Below are 19314 nucleotides of genomic sequence, written 5' to 3'. Positions count from 1 at the left end.
CTGTATCAGTTGCTCGGAATTTAACATAGGTGTGAAACCACTGTCAAATCTCAGGTAAAATTCCAAAAGTATTACTAAGTATATACCTTTTCTGCTCAAACTTAGGGAGATGTAAAATTTGCCGTCAGCGCATGAACCTGTGATTTCTGATGTATGCTTGATTAATGAGTGATTAGCACTAGAGCTAGCAAGCTAAGTATGCCGTTACTGTTCTGTCATTGTTTGCACAAGGTCATCAATTTCAGGCCCCTTTCCTGTGGAACCAGCTCCCAGTTCGCATTCAGGAGGCAGACGCCCTCTCTACTTTTAAGGTTGGGTTTAAGACTTCCCTTTTTGATGAAGCTTATAGTTAGGGCTGGACTGAACCCTCCCTTAGTTATGCTGCTATAGGCCTAGGCTGCTGGGGGACGATGCACTGAACACCTGTCCTCTACTCTTTTCTCTTTCACACCGAGCTCCTATTCTCCATCTCCAGTTTTCACAGTTTGTACAGCCAACCATCAATACAGCTACTATGGTTTATTTTATAACAGTGAAGTAAGCCATGGGGGTCAGGAGAAGTCTAAGCGGCAATTGTATTACAGTGAGAGCTATGAAATGCAGCTGGACAGTGAGCAGGAAGATGAGAACTAGATCTGAGACTGTGAAGTTCAAAATAAAATAGAATTACAGGAACTAACCTAACATTATGTTGTACTAACTTAATTAATTGGGGTTTTATTTACTCAAACATAATGGACATTTTTGTTAATGAAATGGTAAGAAATAAAAAGGAAGATTTCTGTCCCAGACTCATCTGTTTTACCATGCATGGACCAATTATGCTAACTGAAACTGAACTTGAACATGCTTAGTACCACTCAAAGGCATGTCCAAGTCATTTCCAAGTCATTTCTCAGTAGCCCCTTTTATCATTGTAATAATATACGTCGTGCCTTTTTGAGTTAGTGAAAACCCAGCACAAAAAGCAGACAGACAAAATAACTGGAATCAAACTGAGTGATTGTTTCTACCTGTTGGCCACTCTCTTTCCAAACGGTCTCTTTAAATAGCTTTTCTGCAGAGTTTGAGTTTGTACGTGCATGAGCGCCTTTCTCTGTACTCCCTCTTACAACGAGTCATTATGTGCTGCTGCTGTTATTGCAGCTGTGTCACCACAACAGAGTTGTGAGGGGAGGAACACCTAACTGTTCATTAATGTTTTTGCACCTCTACCCCTCCCCTCTACTGTGTTACCGGGATGAGCCCCGGCTTCCTCCTCAGGCACAGTGGTACAACACTTTATACATACAAATGCACAGAGTATATACACAGCACACTTACGCTATATCTCCCCTCTCTCCCCAGAGTTGTTTGGCAGCCTCAAGCCACTGCAAAGGCATTGAGGAATGCATTCATTTCACAGCCCAGCCTGTTTTGTTCAGTGAATATCAAGACATATGCTGCAAGATGTTCTAAATATGTTTTACGTTCAGGTGCCTGGAAGCACTGAATGTACACTTTGCCCTAAGCAGGTTATAAAAAGTGAGATGAACTTAAAGCAGCAGGTAAAAGGCCGGTTTGGTTCCACTCTTAAGGGCCACCAAATTATACAGGAATGACTGGTCAAGTGGTTCAGTCAAATGCCTGAGGTTTCATCACTTGCCGCAATTGTCCATCACACAGCTAAGAATCCTGAGATAAACTGTAAAAAATCATTGTTGAAAATGTATTAACAACCTTATGATTTAACAGTCATAGATGAAAATCAGCAAGTGATGCAGAAGCAGGGCCGTGGCTGACAGACACAAACCTCCCAGAGCAGAAACAGTCAAACTGAACGGTCCTCTGAATGGCAAGCTCAGCTCCAACGCCCTGCCAGATGGCTTCACCAACAAGAGCAAAGCCACCTGCATTCACTGTCGGCCCGCACCGATCCACCACAGGAGTATGAAAGGTCCCAAATGCCACCCTCTACCACACAGCTGATGCAGAAACCCCATTTGTCATTGTTTTGGATGGACTGTTCCAATAATAAAGCAAGCATGGTCCTATTTGTTCACTCCCATGTTGGTAGCATTAAAAATATCCCTTAAGGTACATTTAGAACTGATTTTAAAAAAGTGTGATTCATTTGCAATTATTTCTGCCTAAACTATCAGATCATGTGATTCATCACAATTAAATATCTTTATCCATTGACAGCCCTAGTTTAAGCACAAACCAGCTTTATGTCGATGGTTAAGGAATACTCTGGAAAGGATTTTTGTCATAATGTTAAGAAGCATAAAAGATAGGGAAAGGTCACGGTTAAAATACATTGACTCCCAGTTTGAAATGAGGAATGAACACATCGCCATCTCACATGACAATAAAATGCTGTGCCGTGGGTTATAGTGAGCGACTCGCACATACAAGGTATGGGGTCATAAATAACAAGTAGAATGTTGCCATGGGTTACGCTGCCCCCATTTTAGCTCATAAAAGGCAAACTTTAAATATATCTGAAATAATATATCTGAAAATATGTGACATTTGTCAGATTTGACTGAGTCATGATTGAGAGAAGGAGTGCAAATGAGGATTTTGTTTAGAAGCTAGTGAGTAAGCTGCTTTGTCTCAGGCGAAGAATAACTGCTAGGGGCAACTAAAAATCCAGCTACTGTATGGCTTGATAAGCTGACGTAAGGAGTTGTCTTTCTAGGGAAGACAATCCAATTACTCTCAACTTACATTGGGTCTATGTATCCATGAAAAAATAAATTCAAAAGAATAAACCTGAACCTGCCACTGTGTCAATAATGGTTTCATGTTATCGGAAACCACCAAAAACCTAATCATTTGCACTTAAAGCAACACCATGGGTTTCATACCTCCTGTTAATTACGTAGCTTTTCACACATACATTTCAAAGAGCGGCACCAATCAACACCTTGCCTCTCTGCCAGATGAACAAGGTTGACAGAATAAAACGACGCAATACCAAGGTGCAGCGTTTCTAAAAAAAGATCATCCTTTGCAGGAAGAACACTTATCCAAGCTTAAAGATTTCTTTGTTGAAAACCTCCTGATTTCTAAGATCACTGGGACCAAAACAGCACTGCTCTGATTCCCCCATCCCTCTTATATCCGCTCATCTTATATTCTATCTAGAGAGCGACCTTTCAGCAGACGGTGAGTAAAGTTACACAGATCAAGTCTGTTGTTTTCAAGCTGAGAGCGGAGCGAAGCAAGACGGTCTCCCACACAGAGGGAGAGAGGAGATGAGAGGATCACATCGGCTTCATCTGGAGGTTATCCGTTCCACCCCGACTGGCGGGCCCGCGCTTTCAGTCCCGACTGTGGGAGGTCAGGAGTTTCCTGAAACCATCACTAGTCATCACGCTAAATAAACAAATAATAAAAATAAAAAACAGCTTTGTTGAGATTCAATCATTTTAGATGTGTAAATAAAATCTGATCAGACAACATAAAAAGCCTTCTTACATCATCTTTCACTGATCTTCTGACTGTAGATTGAACATCCAAGAACCAATGTTTTCTGAATCTCCGTGGAAGTAGTAGGAAGCTACTACTAGCATAACATCCCCCTATTTACCATAAGTCTTGGCAGTTGAGCTGCATTGTAGATAATGTGGATGCTAACAAAAAATAGGTGTGAGATAAACTAGATGGGCAAAGATGGGTAAATGTTTACCCTTTTGTTTTGTAAACTCTCATACTCCTTTTATAGAGATATATATACATACATATATATTTATATGTATATGCCTTCATATGTTCATATTTGCAACCCATCTTTACTTTTTCAAGTTCCAAAAACAGTTCATTGACCATCTTTGTGGCTTCTACTGTATCAAATAGTATATTTTCTAGTGTATTTTCAGGCCCAATATGTTAATAGTAGGTCAAAATAAAATAAAAAATAAAAAGATACCAAACATGGGGATGGTAAACATTTTTGTATGTGCTATATAAGGGCAAAATCAAAAGCATTCAAAAACGGCCAAAGCAGGCTAAGACCCCTCAGGGTTAAGTCTTGGCAGTGGAGTTGCATTGTGGATAATGTGGACGCCAACAAAAAATAGGTGTGGGATAAATCAGATGCTTCCTTTTTTAAAAACAAACTGTCCATAAAGAGTACGATGGCAAAATGGGTTAGTCCACGCTGGTGGAAAAGACACATGCTGATATTTCAGTGACATTTAAGATATATTCATAATGTGGTACATGTGCTTTTAGATTAAATGTCAGCTTCATGAATCCTTAAGCTGCTCATACTTGCTTTTTATCTGACTTTATGCATAGACAGCGTCACTGGTTATCTACTCCCTTGCTTTGTTTGTATCCAGATGATTATATCTACCAAGGAGCAGAATAGGGCCTAATGATCCCTGACTGAAACAGAATATCATGCTTATGGACTTCCACTTTTGCACAATGTAAACAGAAACCCTGGGGATGCACGTGCCTTGATATCATGGGCTGAACTTCATGAACTGCTGAATTCCTTCTCGAAGATATGCACAAGAACCCCTCCCAAGGAACAAAGAAAATGTGTGGCAGCCATGGTGTGCACATGAATTCACAGTTAAATGGGTGCCCTAAACCATGACAGAATTTACAAACACACCACACAGCAGACAGACGAGTCTCTGAGTGTGAAAATAGTCGTAGACGTAACAGTAGTTTTTTTTTGTGTGTTTGTTTTTTTGGTAATTTCCTGATTCTAACCAAACTCCCTTGTGCCAATATAAGTGGAGTGCAGTTCAATTTTGTTATTTGATCACGGGAGTACAGTGAAATTGTCTTTCCATTTGCTCAAACAACCCCCAACCTTTTAATACAACCACAAGGGCAAAGGTAATTTGTGTGGATTTAGCTGGAGGAAATCTGTGTGTAATAAACAGTATTATTATATTACAAATGGACAGAATCTTGCAAAAAAAGAGGGTTTCTTTCTTTATGAGAATGTAAACTGAACAAAATGGAAAGACAGATAGATAGATAGATAGATAGATAGATAGATAGATAGATAGAATACTTTCTACCATGCCCCACTAAAGTAATAAGGTAGAAAGGCAAACTAAAATTGAAATGTCAGAGCATTCCTTATGGGCCCATACAAGCATTCTGAATTAAACGTTCATAAATGTCTTTCATCGCCAGATGAGAGAGTCTTTTCAAAGCCAAGATCATGTTACCTGCAGTAAATTTCAAATTTCAACATATCCTAATGCTTGCTTCTCTCCTTTGGTTTATCTGGACCACAGAACATAACTCCCAACACATTTAGTGCTATACTAAGATCATCATAAATGGTATTTCCAAGTGTCAACTCATGAAACCAATCAAGTGACTGGATCCACTTTGTTCCTCATTAGGCACGTGGACTGCATGTTATACTTCTTCACTAACACAAATACACCCCTCCCCTTCAGTATTAGAGGATTGATACCCTCCTGAACCCCTTGAGTTCGGAGCATACCGTGCCCTTGTTTTATGTATTCATACCACAGACGTCCCCCTCAGCTTTAAACTTTTAAACTTGGCAGAATTTCCAGGCAGGAAACCGCTGGACAGACTGCTGGCAAGCTGTGAAACAGATGGTTTCCCACTTGACTTCTGTGGTCTAACTACAACTAGGCCACTAACACTTATCATACACACACGTGGACACACGCACACGTACACACACAATTCTTGGTGTCATGATTTGATTTGATTCAGAATACGTTATCGATTCAAAAATCTTTTTGATTCAGTAAATAAAATACAGCTACTTTTTTTCACCTCCGCTGCAGAAGTTTGATAAGATTAGGACTCATTAGGAGTTTTTGCTTTAATGACTATCTTTAGCCATAGACTGTATAGAGACGGACAGAGGAACTGCTCCTTCAAAGTGAAGCCAAAGCAAGTAGAGCTCCCCCTGGTGACTGGCTGCAGTATAGGTCATAAGCTCCACCTCCTCCATGTTAGTGAATGGGACTTGGTCCAAACTAAAACACAAAAATGCACGTCAAATAATTACTTTTTCAAGGAAAGTTGCACCAAGCTCACAAGAGGCGCCACCTGTATCCCTGAGAAAATAGCGTCAGTTTGGCCAATGCAAGGAAGTGGGGATACATTGACCATATTTATATACAGTCTATGTGTTCAGCATGTGAACAGCGACTGAGCCCTCCACGCCTGTCTAAGCACGCAATAAAATTCAAACCATGTTTTTTTTACTGAAACTGTATGTGATACATTAGACGTCCCGCCTCATTCAGAGAGAGGTCACAGTAGCTTTAAACGAGCTTTAATACACTCTGTTGCTGGTGTGCTGATGTTGATTGGAGTGAAATCATTCAGATTTAGTTCTCACTCATCAGGGGGGCCTCTGTTTTTGCAAAGGAAATGGAAACAAGCCTGGCATACTAATGCCCTCACAGTAAGTCATTTCCCTGTTCATCCTCAAATATAATAAACTGTATTGTATTGTTTTGTCTTTTTTACACACACTCTTGGAGATCACCCCCATGAGCACAACGCTGAAAGACACTAAAAAATGTAATGTTGTGTAAAGGAATCATCAAATCAACACAGGGGTGGCTTTTTTCCTAACTGGAGACGTCAGGGATACTGATGTAACAATCCGATCTCTCTAACATCAAATGTCACTGTCTGCATGAAACAGCCAGAGCTGATGCTCCAGGTTGCCTCCTGTGAGGCTTCACCAGGGCATGCCCTCACTTCAGAAAGTTCTCCTCTGATTCTCTCCGCCAGCTGTTCCCCTCATTAGTATCTTCCAGCTCCACAGAACAACAGCACCGCAAATCCAGACATCAATGATGCTGAGCAAAAATGACCAGAAGCTAACAAGAAGCATTTCATCATCTGCTGACAGAACCCAGTTAGTCTTGTTCACCTTTTACCTCCACCAAGGAAGTGGCACAGCTTTTTCACATTTAACAGGTTTCACCTGACATGTGAGATATCTGCTATTGTATTTGAACTTGTAAGAAGTACAGTTTAAAATTAAGGATTTAAAACAACATAGTGTGAGATCAGTCAAGACTGAAAATCAGGATGTCTCAGCTTTAAAGATAATTTTAATTTCTGAATTGTAGACATGTTTAATTACAAATCATGTTATTGATTGGATTTTTTAAATGTAAATCCTGTTCTCTTACATAACAGAAGTGTTCAAGTGAACCATTACAGTGTCAGAAAGCACACTACCATGAATTATTATTCTTTTTGTGTGTGTGTGTGTGTGTGTGTGTGTGGGGGGAGAAGGTTGTATCAAATTCTTCAAAAATATCCAAAACGTGTTTTGAGTTTGAGGAAACAACCTTGATGTAAGAAGTTAATAGACGTCTCCATTTGACTGAACAACAAGTGACTTTTACACAGGGGAAGGCCACTGATTACAGGCTTTCATTTAAACTGAAAGAAAATGAAAAAATACACGTCTAACTGTCAAGGTAAAATAAAAATTACGTGAATAACAGCTCCACAAGTGTGTGTGTGTGTATGAGACACTTAATACCACAAATCTTTGTGTGCCCATCAACAGGCCAGAATGAGATCTAAAAAAACTAAAGCCAACATTGGCTTTTTGCATCTGCCTAATGAAAAATTAGAACAGTCAGTGACACTGATGTCAGTGAACCTGTCCTTAAAAAGTCTACGCTACCAAATTTGATGCAACAGTAATTAAGTAATGCTACTCTACATCCATATTAATAATAGTGGAACAAGGTGAATGTGCCATGAAGTGAAGCCTTACATAAATGCAAGCAGGTTGAGTTTTAAAAGCAAATATGATGGAAAGGGTTAACACATTAAAGTGTGGAGTGGAGTACTCCTGCTTATGTGGGTAAAAAGTAGTATAAAACCTTTCAAGGGAACTGTCTGAAGTGTGACGAGCTGCAAGTGAGTCTGCACTGGTATGGGGACTGAAAACTACAAATTTGAAAATGACAAGAATTTGGGGGTTATATAGAAGTGAGGTTGTCAGAGCTCTGTAGCCCACTCCTCATCTCTGTTTGAGGCTAGGCATTAGACACTACTAGCATAACACAACCCCACATAATCTGTCATGGATTGAGTTGTGTTGTGGTTAATTAAGGTTCTGACGAGGGAGAAGGATGAGTGAAATAAATAAAAAGATGATATGATTTGGATCCTCTATTATCACTCCCCATACTGACTCTAGCAGTTGTGTGAGAATATAATTATATTGCAGTAGTATTTCTTGGATGCCCAGTTTCTAAATTGCTTGGCTGCATACCATGTTACCACACCACCTTTTAAGTCAATGTCTCTTAAAACTACTAATTCCTATGTCAAGAACCAGCCTTAATGTTGATTTTTCATTTTCACTCTTAACTCCTGGGCTGGGAGCCATAGAAAGATTTTTTGTTCTTTTCTTCAACATGCATCTATCTTTATAGGCCACACTCATTTCCACCCACACACAATTTTATGCCATTCTCACTTTTGTACAAAGCACTCCTCCTACACACCGCCAGATTTGGTAACATGTCTGAATGAGCCCCAAAAACATTTATTGATTCGTTTTTAGGTATTTTTCCCTACAGTTGGTTGCTGAATTACTGTAGACGTGTCTTCATTGTTAAGTTACTATAATTGTTGGCTTCTTTGTACAGTTTCAAGCAAACATTTTAGATTTTGTTTGATGGGATCTTCTTTTTTTGTTTTTCTGTCTAAATTATATTTAGATTTTCTGATAATTCTTAGCTTATGTGGAGCTAAGTAGGCTTAAATTTGGTGGATATTCTAGGTACCACCATCAACTGTGACATGACATTGGAGACACCAGAGGATGCTTTTCTTCAGGTTGTTCCAAAAGATGAACATCTATTAAAAAGCATGGATCCAGTTGCACTAAAACATCCATCTCAAGTGCCCTTACCTCGTCCATCACTGTGCGGTAGCCCGCAGACTATCATGCAAACAGCCAAGTGATTCATGGATCCATCCTTACTGCCTCATTAAAATACTCCCATCCAGTCTTATCTATTAGGACAAGCACCACCACACATCTTAACAGTGTTTTTTATATCTTAAAGCCATCACTCTCAACTCAACTCATCCCCAGAACCCCACCACTCATTGACAGATGAGACCCCAGCCCCATGCACACATGTCCATGTTCTCACACTTTCACACACACACATAGGGAATCTTACTCATTTCCCTCATCAAAATCTGTATTTATACTACATAGTGATGGAGATTTTCTAGTGTAATCAGTGCAACAACCACATGGCCATGAACCTAACTCAAACGTTTTCACAATGTATCCATGTATGAAAACCAAATATTCCCAGACAACATTTAAATATTCTCTAAAAATGAATTTTTTACGTGTGTTTTTTCACTAATCTTCATTTTAGAATGCTCCAGAGTAGTGGTGTTCAGGGCTCTAATTGGTTCTGAGGAACTGAGACCTAACTGGACTCAATATTTGAGTCAGACTGAAACAAAATTCCAGCCATTCTAAGTGTTTCTGCCGCTGATCTCAGGTCTAGGCATCAACATGTCTAATACCTGAGCAGATCAAAATGGACCCTAGCGTGTGCTTCTTCTTTCATTTATTCTGAGCTGGTATAGTGAGGCACTCATTTATAATTCATTTATGGAAGGAGAAGATACCATCTGGAAGAGCAGATGGAATTAAGACTTTCTATTTATTTTATATAAAGTGGTCTTTGAAAAAGATAGACAGACGATTTTAGTTTCTCTAAGCCAGAGCCTTGTCATATTATAGTCTGTTCTGTTCTACCACATTTTGAATTAGGTCTAATTATCCTTTTTGAGTCAGGTGCGGCAGAGCTGGGTTCCCCCTCTGACTGGGGTGTCTTTTTCTAAAAATGAATGTATGCACATCAGGTTTGCGTAGGTTTTCCATGGGTTCAGGCTTTAGACTGAGGAACACATCCACTGTGAAGGTCTCATTTCACCCTGTCACCGTCTAATATGTGATTGGTCAGTCATGATAATTTAAGAATAAACATGATACTTTTACTCTAAAATAATACCCACACATTTTGCATGGAGTTAATCAATATTCACTTTCCTCACATATTTCACATAATCACATTTCCATCATATCCTTTTACCACTCCTGTCTCATAGTCTGACTTAAACATATTGAAGACCGGGATGCACCTGAGTCCCTAAAATTTGTTTTATGGTGATGGCTTCTGAAAAATGGCACTAAGTCAAACTCGTGTTTCGAAGCATTCCTCCCGCAATCAGGACAACCAGACAAGACAAAGACATATGGTACTTCCATATGGAGACACCATGAAAGATGGAAATAATAAAGCAAACCAAAACAAACAACACCTGCAGGATATAAACACCTACAGACTACCTTATGTAGAGCTTCTTTTTTTTTTATAGCATCAACGATAATTTAACACCATATGGGTTCCGTCGAGGTTTGTAAAGTCATTGAACACTAACTGCATGCTAATCACTGCACTCTTAGATGACAACTCTCCCGCCGTTCTCTCCTAAAACATCCCGACAAAAATTTTCTTCCTTTAATGTTTCACTTGTCTATTAACTTAGAAACGCTTTGTAACATTTGCAGCACAGTTAGGATTTTCTACTCATTTTATTATTATAAAGATCATCCTATGGGAATTTTATATTATGTTCACACCTTTGACTTTTACTGCATAGCTCTAAAACCCATTTGGACGTGGCATAACTCGCTGACTGACTTTCACGGTCTGTTTTATCACAGTGGCCCAAAAATACATTAAACGCGATGAATAAATAGTCGCATTCTTCTGTGTTATTTAAAAGTATAAATTCTTTTGAGATTTCTAAATGGCATTCTCTCTTGTCCTGGTTCTTTTTTCCATCCCATGCTAAATGCTGACTAAAATAACACAGGGCAAACTCATGTAAATGTATACAATTTCAATTAAATTTATTTAGCATCGATAATACTCAAGATCAAGGCCAGTGAATTGTGACCTCCTTGCAAAGATCAGCTTACATCGTTCACACTCTTTGATTTTTACCTTCTAGCAGATTTTTCAGCTAATCTAATTGCTTTTTTTCCCTCAAAAACACCAATTTCTATTATATTCTCAGTAGCAGCTACTTTAAATATTCAAGTGGGAAGTCATTACCCAGCAATAAGCACTCTATATGACCCATGAGTGCAAGTATAATGGGATATATCAACTTGCTTTTTTCTTTACAGGGACAGATAGGCCACCTTATACGAATGTGCAAATATTCAAATGAGCTGTAGATGCGTCTCAACCACAAAACAAATTAGCGGCAAATCTATCACATATTCCTCGCTGAGGCTTGGGACTGAGAGATATACTCAGAGGGGAGGGTGTATTGAAATCAGCTGGCATAGCTCTGTAATTTATAGACTCACCGACTCAAGAGCCAACGCAATCATTCTTATGAGACTGATTCCAGCAATCTATTACACCAAGAGCCAGTCAGTCCCGAGCAGTTTTTAAAGACTGTTTATGTGATAGATCCTCTGAACAGGGGGGCGCCTTGGAGGTCCAATAACCAGCTGGCTGCGTTGTTGAGCACCCAGGGTGCTGAGTTACGGAGATGAGTGTTGTCTGTGTCGTTTGCTGGCAGCAGTTCTGGTCGTCCTGCCAGAGGTAGGAAAACGTCGCAGGGAAAATTGACTTGATCATGCTGTGGTGTGCCTACAACGCCAGATATAAATGTAAGTGAAAGTTTGTGGAGTTCAGTCATTTGTTTATCTATCTGTGTTTTATGAATAAAACAGTGTGAGTCTGTGAATATTCTCCATCTGATGTTCTTCCATCTTTTATCGCAAATGCACATTATTCCACACAGAGCAACTAACCTATTGTTCACATAATCCCTCCTCCACTCTTTTCACTATTTAATAAATGGCATATCTGCTGGAATTTGGCCTTTCAGAAAACGCACACTTTGAAAGACGGGCAAAGTTTCACGTTAAACTGTTATAACGGCCTTACTTACGCTTCAGAAGTAGACATGACAGTAGAAATGTTAGTCTAGTCTTGGCATCTTAATGTGGCTGTTTTTCTGATTTCAGCTGAGTGTCTCTCAACGTTGTCCTCATTACTTATCTTTCAAAACTGAGTGGCTTTCACTTCAGCTGCAACATGAGAACTTAAGTCAAAGTACTGAGCTGGATCAAAGCACATCAGAGCTTAAACTCCAAATATATCTCCAGAGACAAAAAACAGGCTCTATTTTGAGAACAGGCAGGTTTCATGGTCTACTACATGACAGAATGGCCTGGGCTGTTTTTTTTCCTCCACTCAGACAGTATAATGTAGAGTAAATCATTTAATAATATCACTGCGGTGAAGTGGCTTTCCAAGTAATGATTTTTGAGATAAGACTCATCGTTGAAATGTGTAATCGATAAATACTGATAACCAGGGTGAAATTAGTTCTCAGAAATCTTATCTGATTCAATTTGCTCTCAAATGAGTCAGCCCAGACAAAAAATACAGGCCCTGTGATTTGATGGAAAGCTATTTTCTCTAATTAGATAGTGTTTGTTACGGCTGTAGCCAGCATGTGGTTATGCAAATACACAATATTGTCCTCTTATAAACTATACTAACTCTATAAAAGAAAAGCAGCATATCAGTGCAAAGTGGACAGAATTTCTTATGTTTGCAATTTCAACTTTTTTTAAAGAAAAAAAAATAAACAGAGTTGGCTACAGAAATTCAAAGGAATGGATCCATAACTAATTTGTGAATGTCCAAAGCAAATCGTCCACATCAGTGCAGGAAGAACATCAACTCCTTCGGTTTGTAGATTACAGTATGTTTCCCACAATGCCTCTGCCAGCATTCTGGATCAAAGTCAATGATGAATATCCTGTGATAGTCACAAAAGCACTGAAAAGATTGGTTTCATTTCCAACACTACATCTCTTTGATAGGGAATTTTCTAGAATGAAAAAAGAAAAAAGAAAATGGAGGAGGAAGTACTATTTTGGTGTTGCTGTCTGACATCACACATTGATGGGGCTGTCTTTACAGGGAAACAATAGTGAGTTGGAATATTTTATGCATTATATGGTGTGTGTTTATGTATGGCAAATGTGCACTGTGTATTTACCCAAACACAATAAACTGGTCCATGGTGCAATAAAATCTGGGTATCCTTTAGGGGAAATCAGGAGTACTGCTTAGCTTTCCCCCTGCGATAGACTGGTGACCTGTCCAGGGTGTACCCCGCCTCTCGCCCGATGACAGCTGGGATAGGCTCCAGCCCCCTGTGGCCTTTCACAGGACAAGCGGTTACAGAAGATGAATGAATGAATGAATGAATGAATGATTAGCTTTCCAACCTGAAGTTTAATAATGATGAGTTAAACACCACCATGCATGATAGTTTACAGGTATGCACATGTGATGATAATTCATGATAATATCAGATACTACAGCCCTGCAAAATAACAGCTGCTATGGACTTGTTAAAGACTGAAATCACTGATTTCACAGTAGTGAAGTTGGTTCCACTATGTTATTTTATTCATCAACATGTCCAAGGACTGGTGGAGGAGCATACAATGACACACAAACATTACGATTATGGATTTCTGTCCATCCATTTCTGTCCATATCTATTTATCTGTGAGAGTGGATGTACGGCTTGAGCATGCGTAACTACGTAGGTGAAATACAAACGCTCAGTAGTGAGAATTAAGTTGAAATCTCATAATTTTTATGAAACACTGCCATCGCTGTTTACACGTGCGTTTTCCAATTTGAATTTATGTATTAAAAATACAAAAACTTGAAATGTCTCATTTAGAGAAATATTCAGACCCTGAAGGCTTCAGTTACAGTTATGACTCTTTTTGTGTAAGTAAAAAATAAAAATGAACTAAAAATTATAAGTCAGCACCATTAAGAAGTTTAAAAATATTTACGGGTTGAAGGACAGGTTACCCAACCAAGACAAATTAATATATTTCAATTTTTAATTATTTTTTTTCCATATCATCCAGCATGTTCTGCATGTTCAGATAAAAACAGCTACAGTAGAAACAAACATGTCTAAAATCAATTATGTTAGTATATCAGATGCTGGGAACTTCCCTAGGGTTTTATGCAGTCAGGTGCACAGACTGTACTCCATGAGGCTTATTTCTCAGGTAGTCAGTTTGTCGAGCAGAATTTCTGTTTCTGCAAAAGACACCGTGGTGCACACAGCCTAAAGACTTTTCAGTTGTGTGCTTTTTGTCACTCAAAACCTTAAAAACGATGCGACTATAAATGGCTTGAATGAGATACAGTCACACACTCACACTCAAATGTACTTTATCTAGTCATCGTGAAACAGGATCCTAAAATTGGTATTTCATAAAAAGAGGCTCAGGTCTTAAATAAATCGCTGACTGTCACTGTTAACCAGACAAAAAAATAACTGTTCTAAATCCACGGTGTTGCAGCACAGTTTGAGAAATATAGCACCTTCTCTGCCATGACCTTGTGCCCCATCAGATGCACAGTACACACAAGGTGAGGAGCACTGACACAGCTGCCTGCTTCTCTGACAATTCCAGTTTATAGCTGCAATCTGCATATGGGTGGAGCCGACACTTCCAAGGACTGCTGATGACATGAGCCTCAGCTCGAATGCGTCCAACCTTGTTAAACTCTGAGAGACCCCAGGAGTTAGGGCCAGCGAAAAATCTGCTGCCTTTTTCTGATTGGATTTCTTATCTTGGTTTGTGGCACGGGGACAGAGCTGTGAAATGAAGAGGGTGCGTTTAAGAGGATAACAGAGGGCCGTTAAGACCTCAGCGTCACGCAAAAGGGGTCAGACATGGACAGATTAGCCGTGTTTTTTTGTGCAACACAGAAGAGTTAGGATTCGTTAATCCTGACAATGATCCCTGCTTGTTTCGCTGATTTCCGAGGCAGGGTCGCTGTGAGCTGAAGGCAAAGTGCATCGAGACGAGCTGCAGAAGACGCCTCAGGGTGTCAGACACTCTAAACAACCGCTCACTGCTGTTTTAATTTGCAGAAGTTTTATACAATATGGATTGTGAATGCAGTGAGCAGCCAAAGCTCTGCTTCCATTAAAAAAGGCTGGCTGTGAAAAGAGAAAAGTGCTGCTCACAGAGGCTCAGAAATTGCCTCAGATGCAGGCAATCCATCAGGGCATCAACCCACCACAGCCCTCTAGGCAACAAAATATGAGGCTGAATATTCTCAAGCTCTGTTTATTGTCACTGGAAGACAACCTAAACTAATTTTGGCTCAGCATGTCAGCTCCTGTAGAATAGTGTGTCTTTCGTGTTTGCTCGGTATTCAGAATTGTGAAATGTATTTCACAGTTTCACAAGAATGTTTACATGTGTACAGTATGCCTTGTTCTTTTATTTATCATTGTGTCAATGTGTGTCAGTTCATCAGCTGCAGAAAAGTGAAGCAAGACAAAAAAAAATATGCTTCTGTTTGACTGGGCTACATCACTGTTTTGCACTTCCTTTTGTCATTTTAAAGCAGCATCATTCTAGACACATACTGTATACTGTATGTGAGCTAAAACAGAATAAAATGCTACTTGTCTTCAGTCCTTGTGGCAGTAAATTAAAAGAACTGGACACCTACCTTTTTTTTTGTCTGAAACAAAGAAGAAAAGGGGAAACAAATGCTTTTTTTTCTAATTACCTTCATTGATTTTCATCAGTTTCACAAAAAGATACCCTCCTTGCCACAGTGACACTTAGTAGATACATCCCACAGAAAGGGTGAGTTTCTCCATTCTTTTTTAAAAGAAAAGACAATAGAATATCCGATTTTTGCAAGCATCAAGGTGTAACCACACTGAGGAGAGGTATGTTTGGACTTTTTAGTTGCAGGTAAGATAAAATAATATAGGTCTAAATGACTGAGTGAAAATACACTGCCACTGTCTGTTGGCAGTTAGCTGGGATGCAGATAGAAAACGCTGGTGCATTAAGACGGCGGTCATCAGATGCCAAAATACGGACAGGAATTCTGGCAGGCTGTCACAACTACAGCTACTTCATATTTCAATGCAAAGATTTCAAGGTAAGGAGTAAAAAGACAGGTTATGTTATTAATTAATCCACCGCGAACGTGCGTTTGCATGTATTTGGCGCCACCGGTGGACAACATCATTTTGTGTGGCGGGAAACGCTGAGCCTAGTTCATCTTTTTGCAGTTTGAAGTAAATTTTATCACCCGCCCAAGTCCACCAGGGCCCGTGTGGACTTCCGCTTGCAGCCCAGAATTGACCACCATGCAGACCGTCTGCAGAGCAAGCGTGTCAGCCGTGCATGTTCCAGAATCCTTGGTAATATTCTCGGTAAGGTGGTTCAACACCACTGATTGTGTAACCCCGCGGCATGTCCAGCTGTGCAAGATGGGGGCTAATCAAAGCCTGTTGTCAAGTTCTGTCAGACTTTATTATATCAATTTGAGCCACGTCCGTATGTATGGTGAATAGACATTATGAGATGACAGAGTAGGAAATGTGCAGGTGGAATTTATAACACCGATAAACACTCAGTACGCCAGAAGTTTCGCATTAAGCAATGACAGGCTGGAGAATGAACCAGCATGCACAACAGTACGACGTCCCCTTAGTGGGGCCATTAATGCACCGTGCTTTTCCTGCTTTTATATGTCAACACGTCTGCTGTTAGCGCAAAAAAAGTAATCAGAAATAAGTACCTGAGAGCAGAGGCAGGCAATCACAATGTGAAAACCATCAATGCCATGTTTTTTAAAATAGCTCCTCAAGGTTTTCTTCTTTTGATCAAACAATGTATTTTTTTGTATTTTTTTTTATTTTTTTTATTTCACCTTCATCTTGTGTGTTTTTCCAGAAATTACATAAAACAACCTGTACGACCTGTCTGCATCATTTGCTATTGTGCTGTGACTGGTTGTGTTTGCAGAACTGTGGGAGTAGTTCTGATTTTAAACAGTTTGGGTCTATGAATCCCACAGCGCAATTTTGTAATAACAAATTTTACCAGGATTCTCTTGCGCTCACTTATGTGGTTTCTTTTTTTTTTTTCTTTCAACATTTTCCTGTTTTTGTGTCACCCAATTGTAGTATGAATGAAAGTGCAGTGAACATGCACCAGTCCACAGCCATATATTGGCTCTTTCATCATCATTGCTCACATCTGATGCAGTTTTTACCTAATACATTGCCGAGCCCTAAGATGGTGGCAGCATTTCCATAGCTACGTGCAGATGGTTTCCCTCTGTGTGCTCACTTCTGGCTTCTCCTCTGAATAAAGTATCAATCTAGGTAAATTGTTTGCTCATTTATCACTTGTGATCATGCTGGTAGCGGGGAAAGGGGGGTGTAAGGAGCAATTAGACAGAGACTTTAGACATATTCAGCATTTTGCTTTGCAACCACATTTCATGGAGCAATATAATAGGAAATGCTTATAAAAGACGGACAGAAACAGGCTACTATATTACAATCACTGACGAGTGAGCTGGGTGCACCTCACAATGCCCTGCCTCAAAAATATATGCAATGTGACAGCAGCAGCAGCGGCAGCCTCATTTTAAACACAGCACAGTAGCTTTTATGAGCATCCCGTTTTATGACTGGCTCTGTTGCAAATCTATGCAGTGAGCTACATCAGCACCACAAAGCCAGACGACACATGAAGAGTTGGCATCAGCGCAAGGGTCGCAGAGAAGGCAACAGCATCCTGAGCCCACACATGGCTGCTGATTGCCACCCATGGTGAAAAGCCACAAGGTAGCAGCATCTCCCATGCTACCAGGATCCTATTAATCAATTTAATGTTTTTCAACCATCTTTCATCCCAACTTGAAGTCCACTAATTCGAAACAGTCGGCCTTGTATTCGAATACTGCGCACCTTTGGGACAGCCGGGAAGTGGATCGATGGATTTTGCCCCAAGCTAAATTTCTCTGGTGGGACTTCGAGGTTGAAAAGTGATGCAGAACCCGCGGCAAAATCGATACCGCTGTTGAGTCACACACACGCACACACAGCGACGCGCACACGCACTGCCCGAGAAGCAGACGAACGGACGCAAACATAAATTCCAGCCCAGGTTTACGTGCACAATATACAGACAATGCGGATGCGGCCGTGCGATCGTGACTCCAACAGAAAACGCCACGATACCTGTCCACTGAATATTTCACTTCATCTTTAAAAACACACACTTCTTCCAGTCAGCTTGCAGCCACTTTAAATGACATACGCTCATTCTAACAACAGGTCGAAAAGCTGAAAGATCTCCCAAGGCAGTGCACGGTAAAGTTAAGCAACTGATGGACCTTCAAAGACCCTCAAAGACACACGTTTCACTGTTTTTCTTTTTTTTTTTTTTTCTTTTTTTCACATCATAACTGCCTGAAAGTGGCGGACAGAGCCAAGTCTGAAGGGCTACTTTAATGCATTGTCAGCACATACCAATATAATAATAGGGAACGCTACGTGATATGAATAAAATCTCTCCTCTGCGCTAGTGTGTGGTCAAACACTTTCGAGCTGGACGTCAAGATTTTCCTCATTCAAACACGACCAGAGGAATGAGAAAGCGCTGCTGATCGCGTAGCCTGTCAAAATGTTTCAAATGCAAAGCCCTAATTCAGGTAACACTGTGAATGCTGGCATGCATATCCACTAACCATCTCCAAAGTGCTGTGCGTCAATGCGCATAACCGCTCACCAAAGCCTCGCTGAAGTTTTGAGCTGTACGGAGCTGCTGCTGACACCGAGTTACATAAAACCCAAACAAGTTCATCACAGCGAAGGAGAATCATTCGCAAAGCTTACCTTGATGGCCTTTGTAGATTGGCATTTTACTTGATGTGAAACTGTGGCGGTTTGGTTCATCTTGGGACGCAGACACAAACTGTCCTCCAATCCAAGTGAGACAAAGCTGCCGTGGAACGAAGCAAAGCGGGTCCTCCAGAACAACTCTACAGCGCGGGGCGATCAGTGGTTTCGCTCTTTGTTCTGTGTGCGTTTGAAGAGCGCAACCGCATCGGACAGCTATACTGTATGCTTCGCGCAGCGCAGAGCGGTACGCTGGTAGGTATGTGCTCAAATAAACGGAGACGGCTGGTAACCAGGGGCGACCGAAGAAAATTCTAAATGGGGTGGCCAAGGAACAACAAAACTCTGATATGTGACCGCATCAGAGTCTAGATCATCAAAATCAAATGATTCGTTTCTGTGAGAAATTCAGAGAACTCACAGAGAGGCGCATTCATTTTTTAATGACCTCACATTTCTTCAAGTGGACGTAAAATACAGATATGTTGT

At 40.2% G+C, this 19314-nt stretch overlaps 1 protein-coding gene across 1 annotated transcript in view; it reads right to left on the bottom strand.

Moving 5' to 3' along the window:
* Positions 1–18882, bottom strand: part of dpp10 (dipeptidyl peptidase like 10) — a gene marked incomplete at its 5' end in the record, with an annotated part of 201361 nt that extends 182479 nt beyond the window's left edge. Inside the window, one exon of the mRNA XM_084544737.1 lies at positions 18823–18882. Within this exon, the coding sequence (XP_084400863.1) occupies positions 18823–18882 (60 nt within the window). The remainder of the gene's footprint in view (positions 1–18822) is intronic.
* Between the last annotated feature and the right edge of the window lie 432 nt (positions 18883–19314).

The sequence above is a fragment of the Chelon labrosus genome (genome assembly GCF_963514085.1).
Source record: "Chelon labrosus genome assembly, chromosome: 5".
NCBI classification, from domain to species: domain Eukaryota; kingdom Metazoa; phylum Chordata; class Actinopteri; order Mugiliformes; family Mugilidae; genus Chelon; species Chelon labrosus.
The sequence above is the reverse complement of the archived record's forward strand: the minus strand, read 5'-3'. Positions and strand labels throughout refer to the sequence as shown.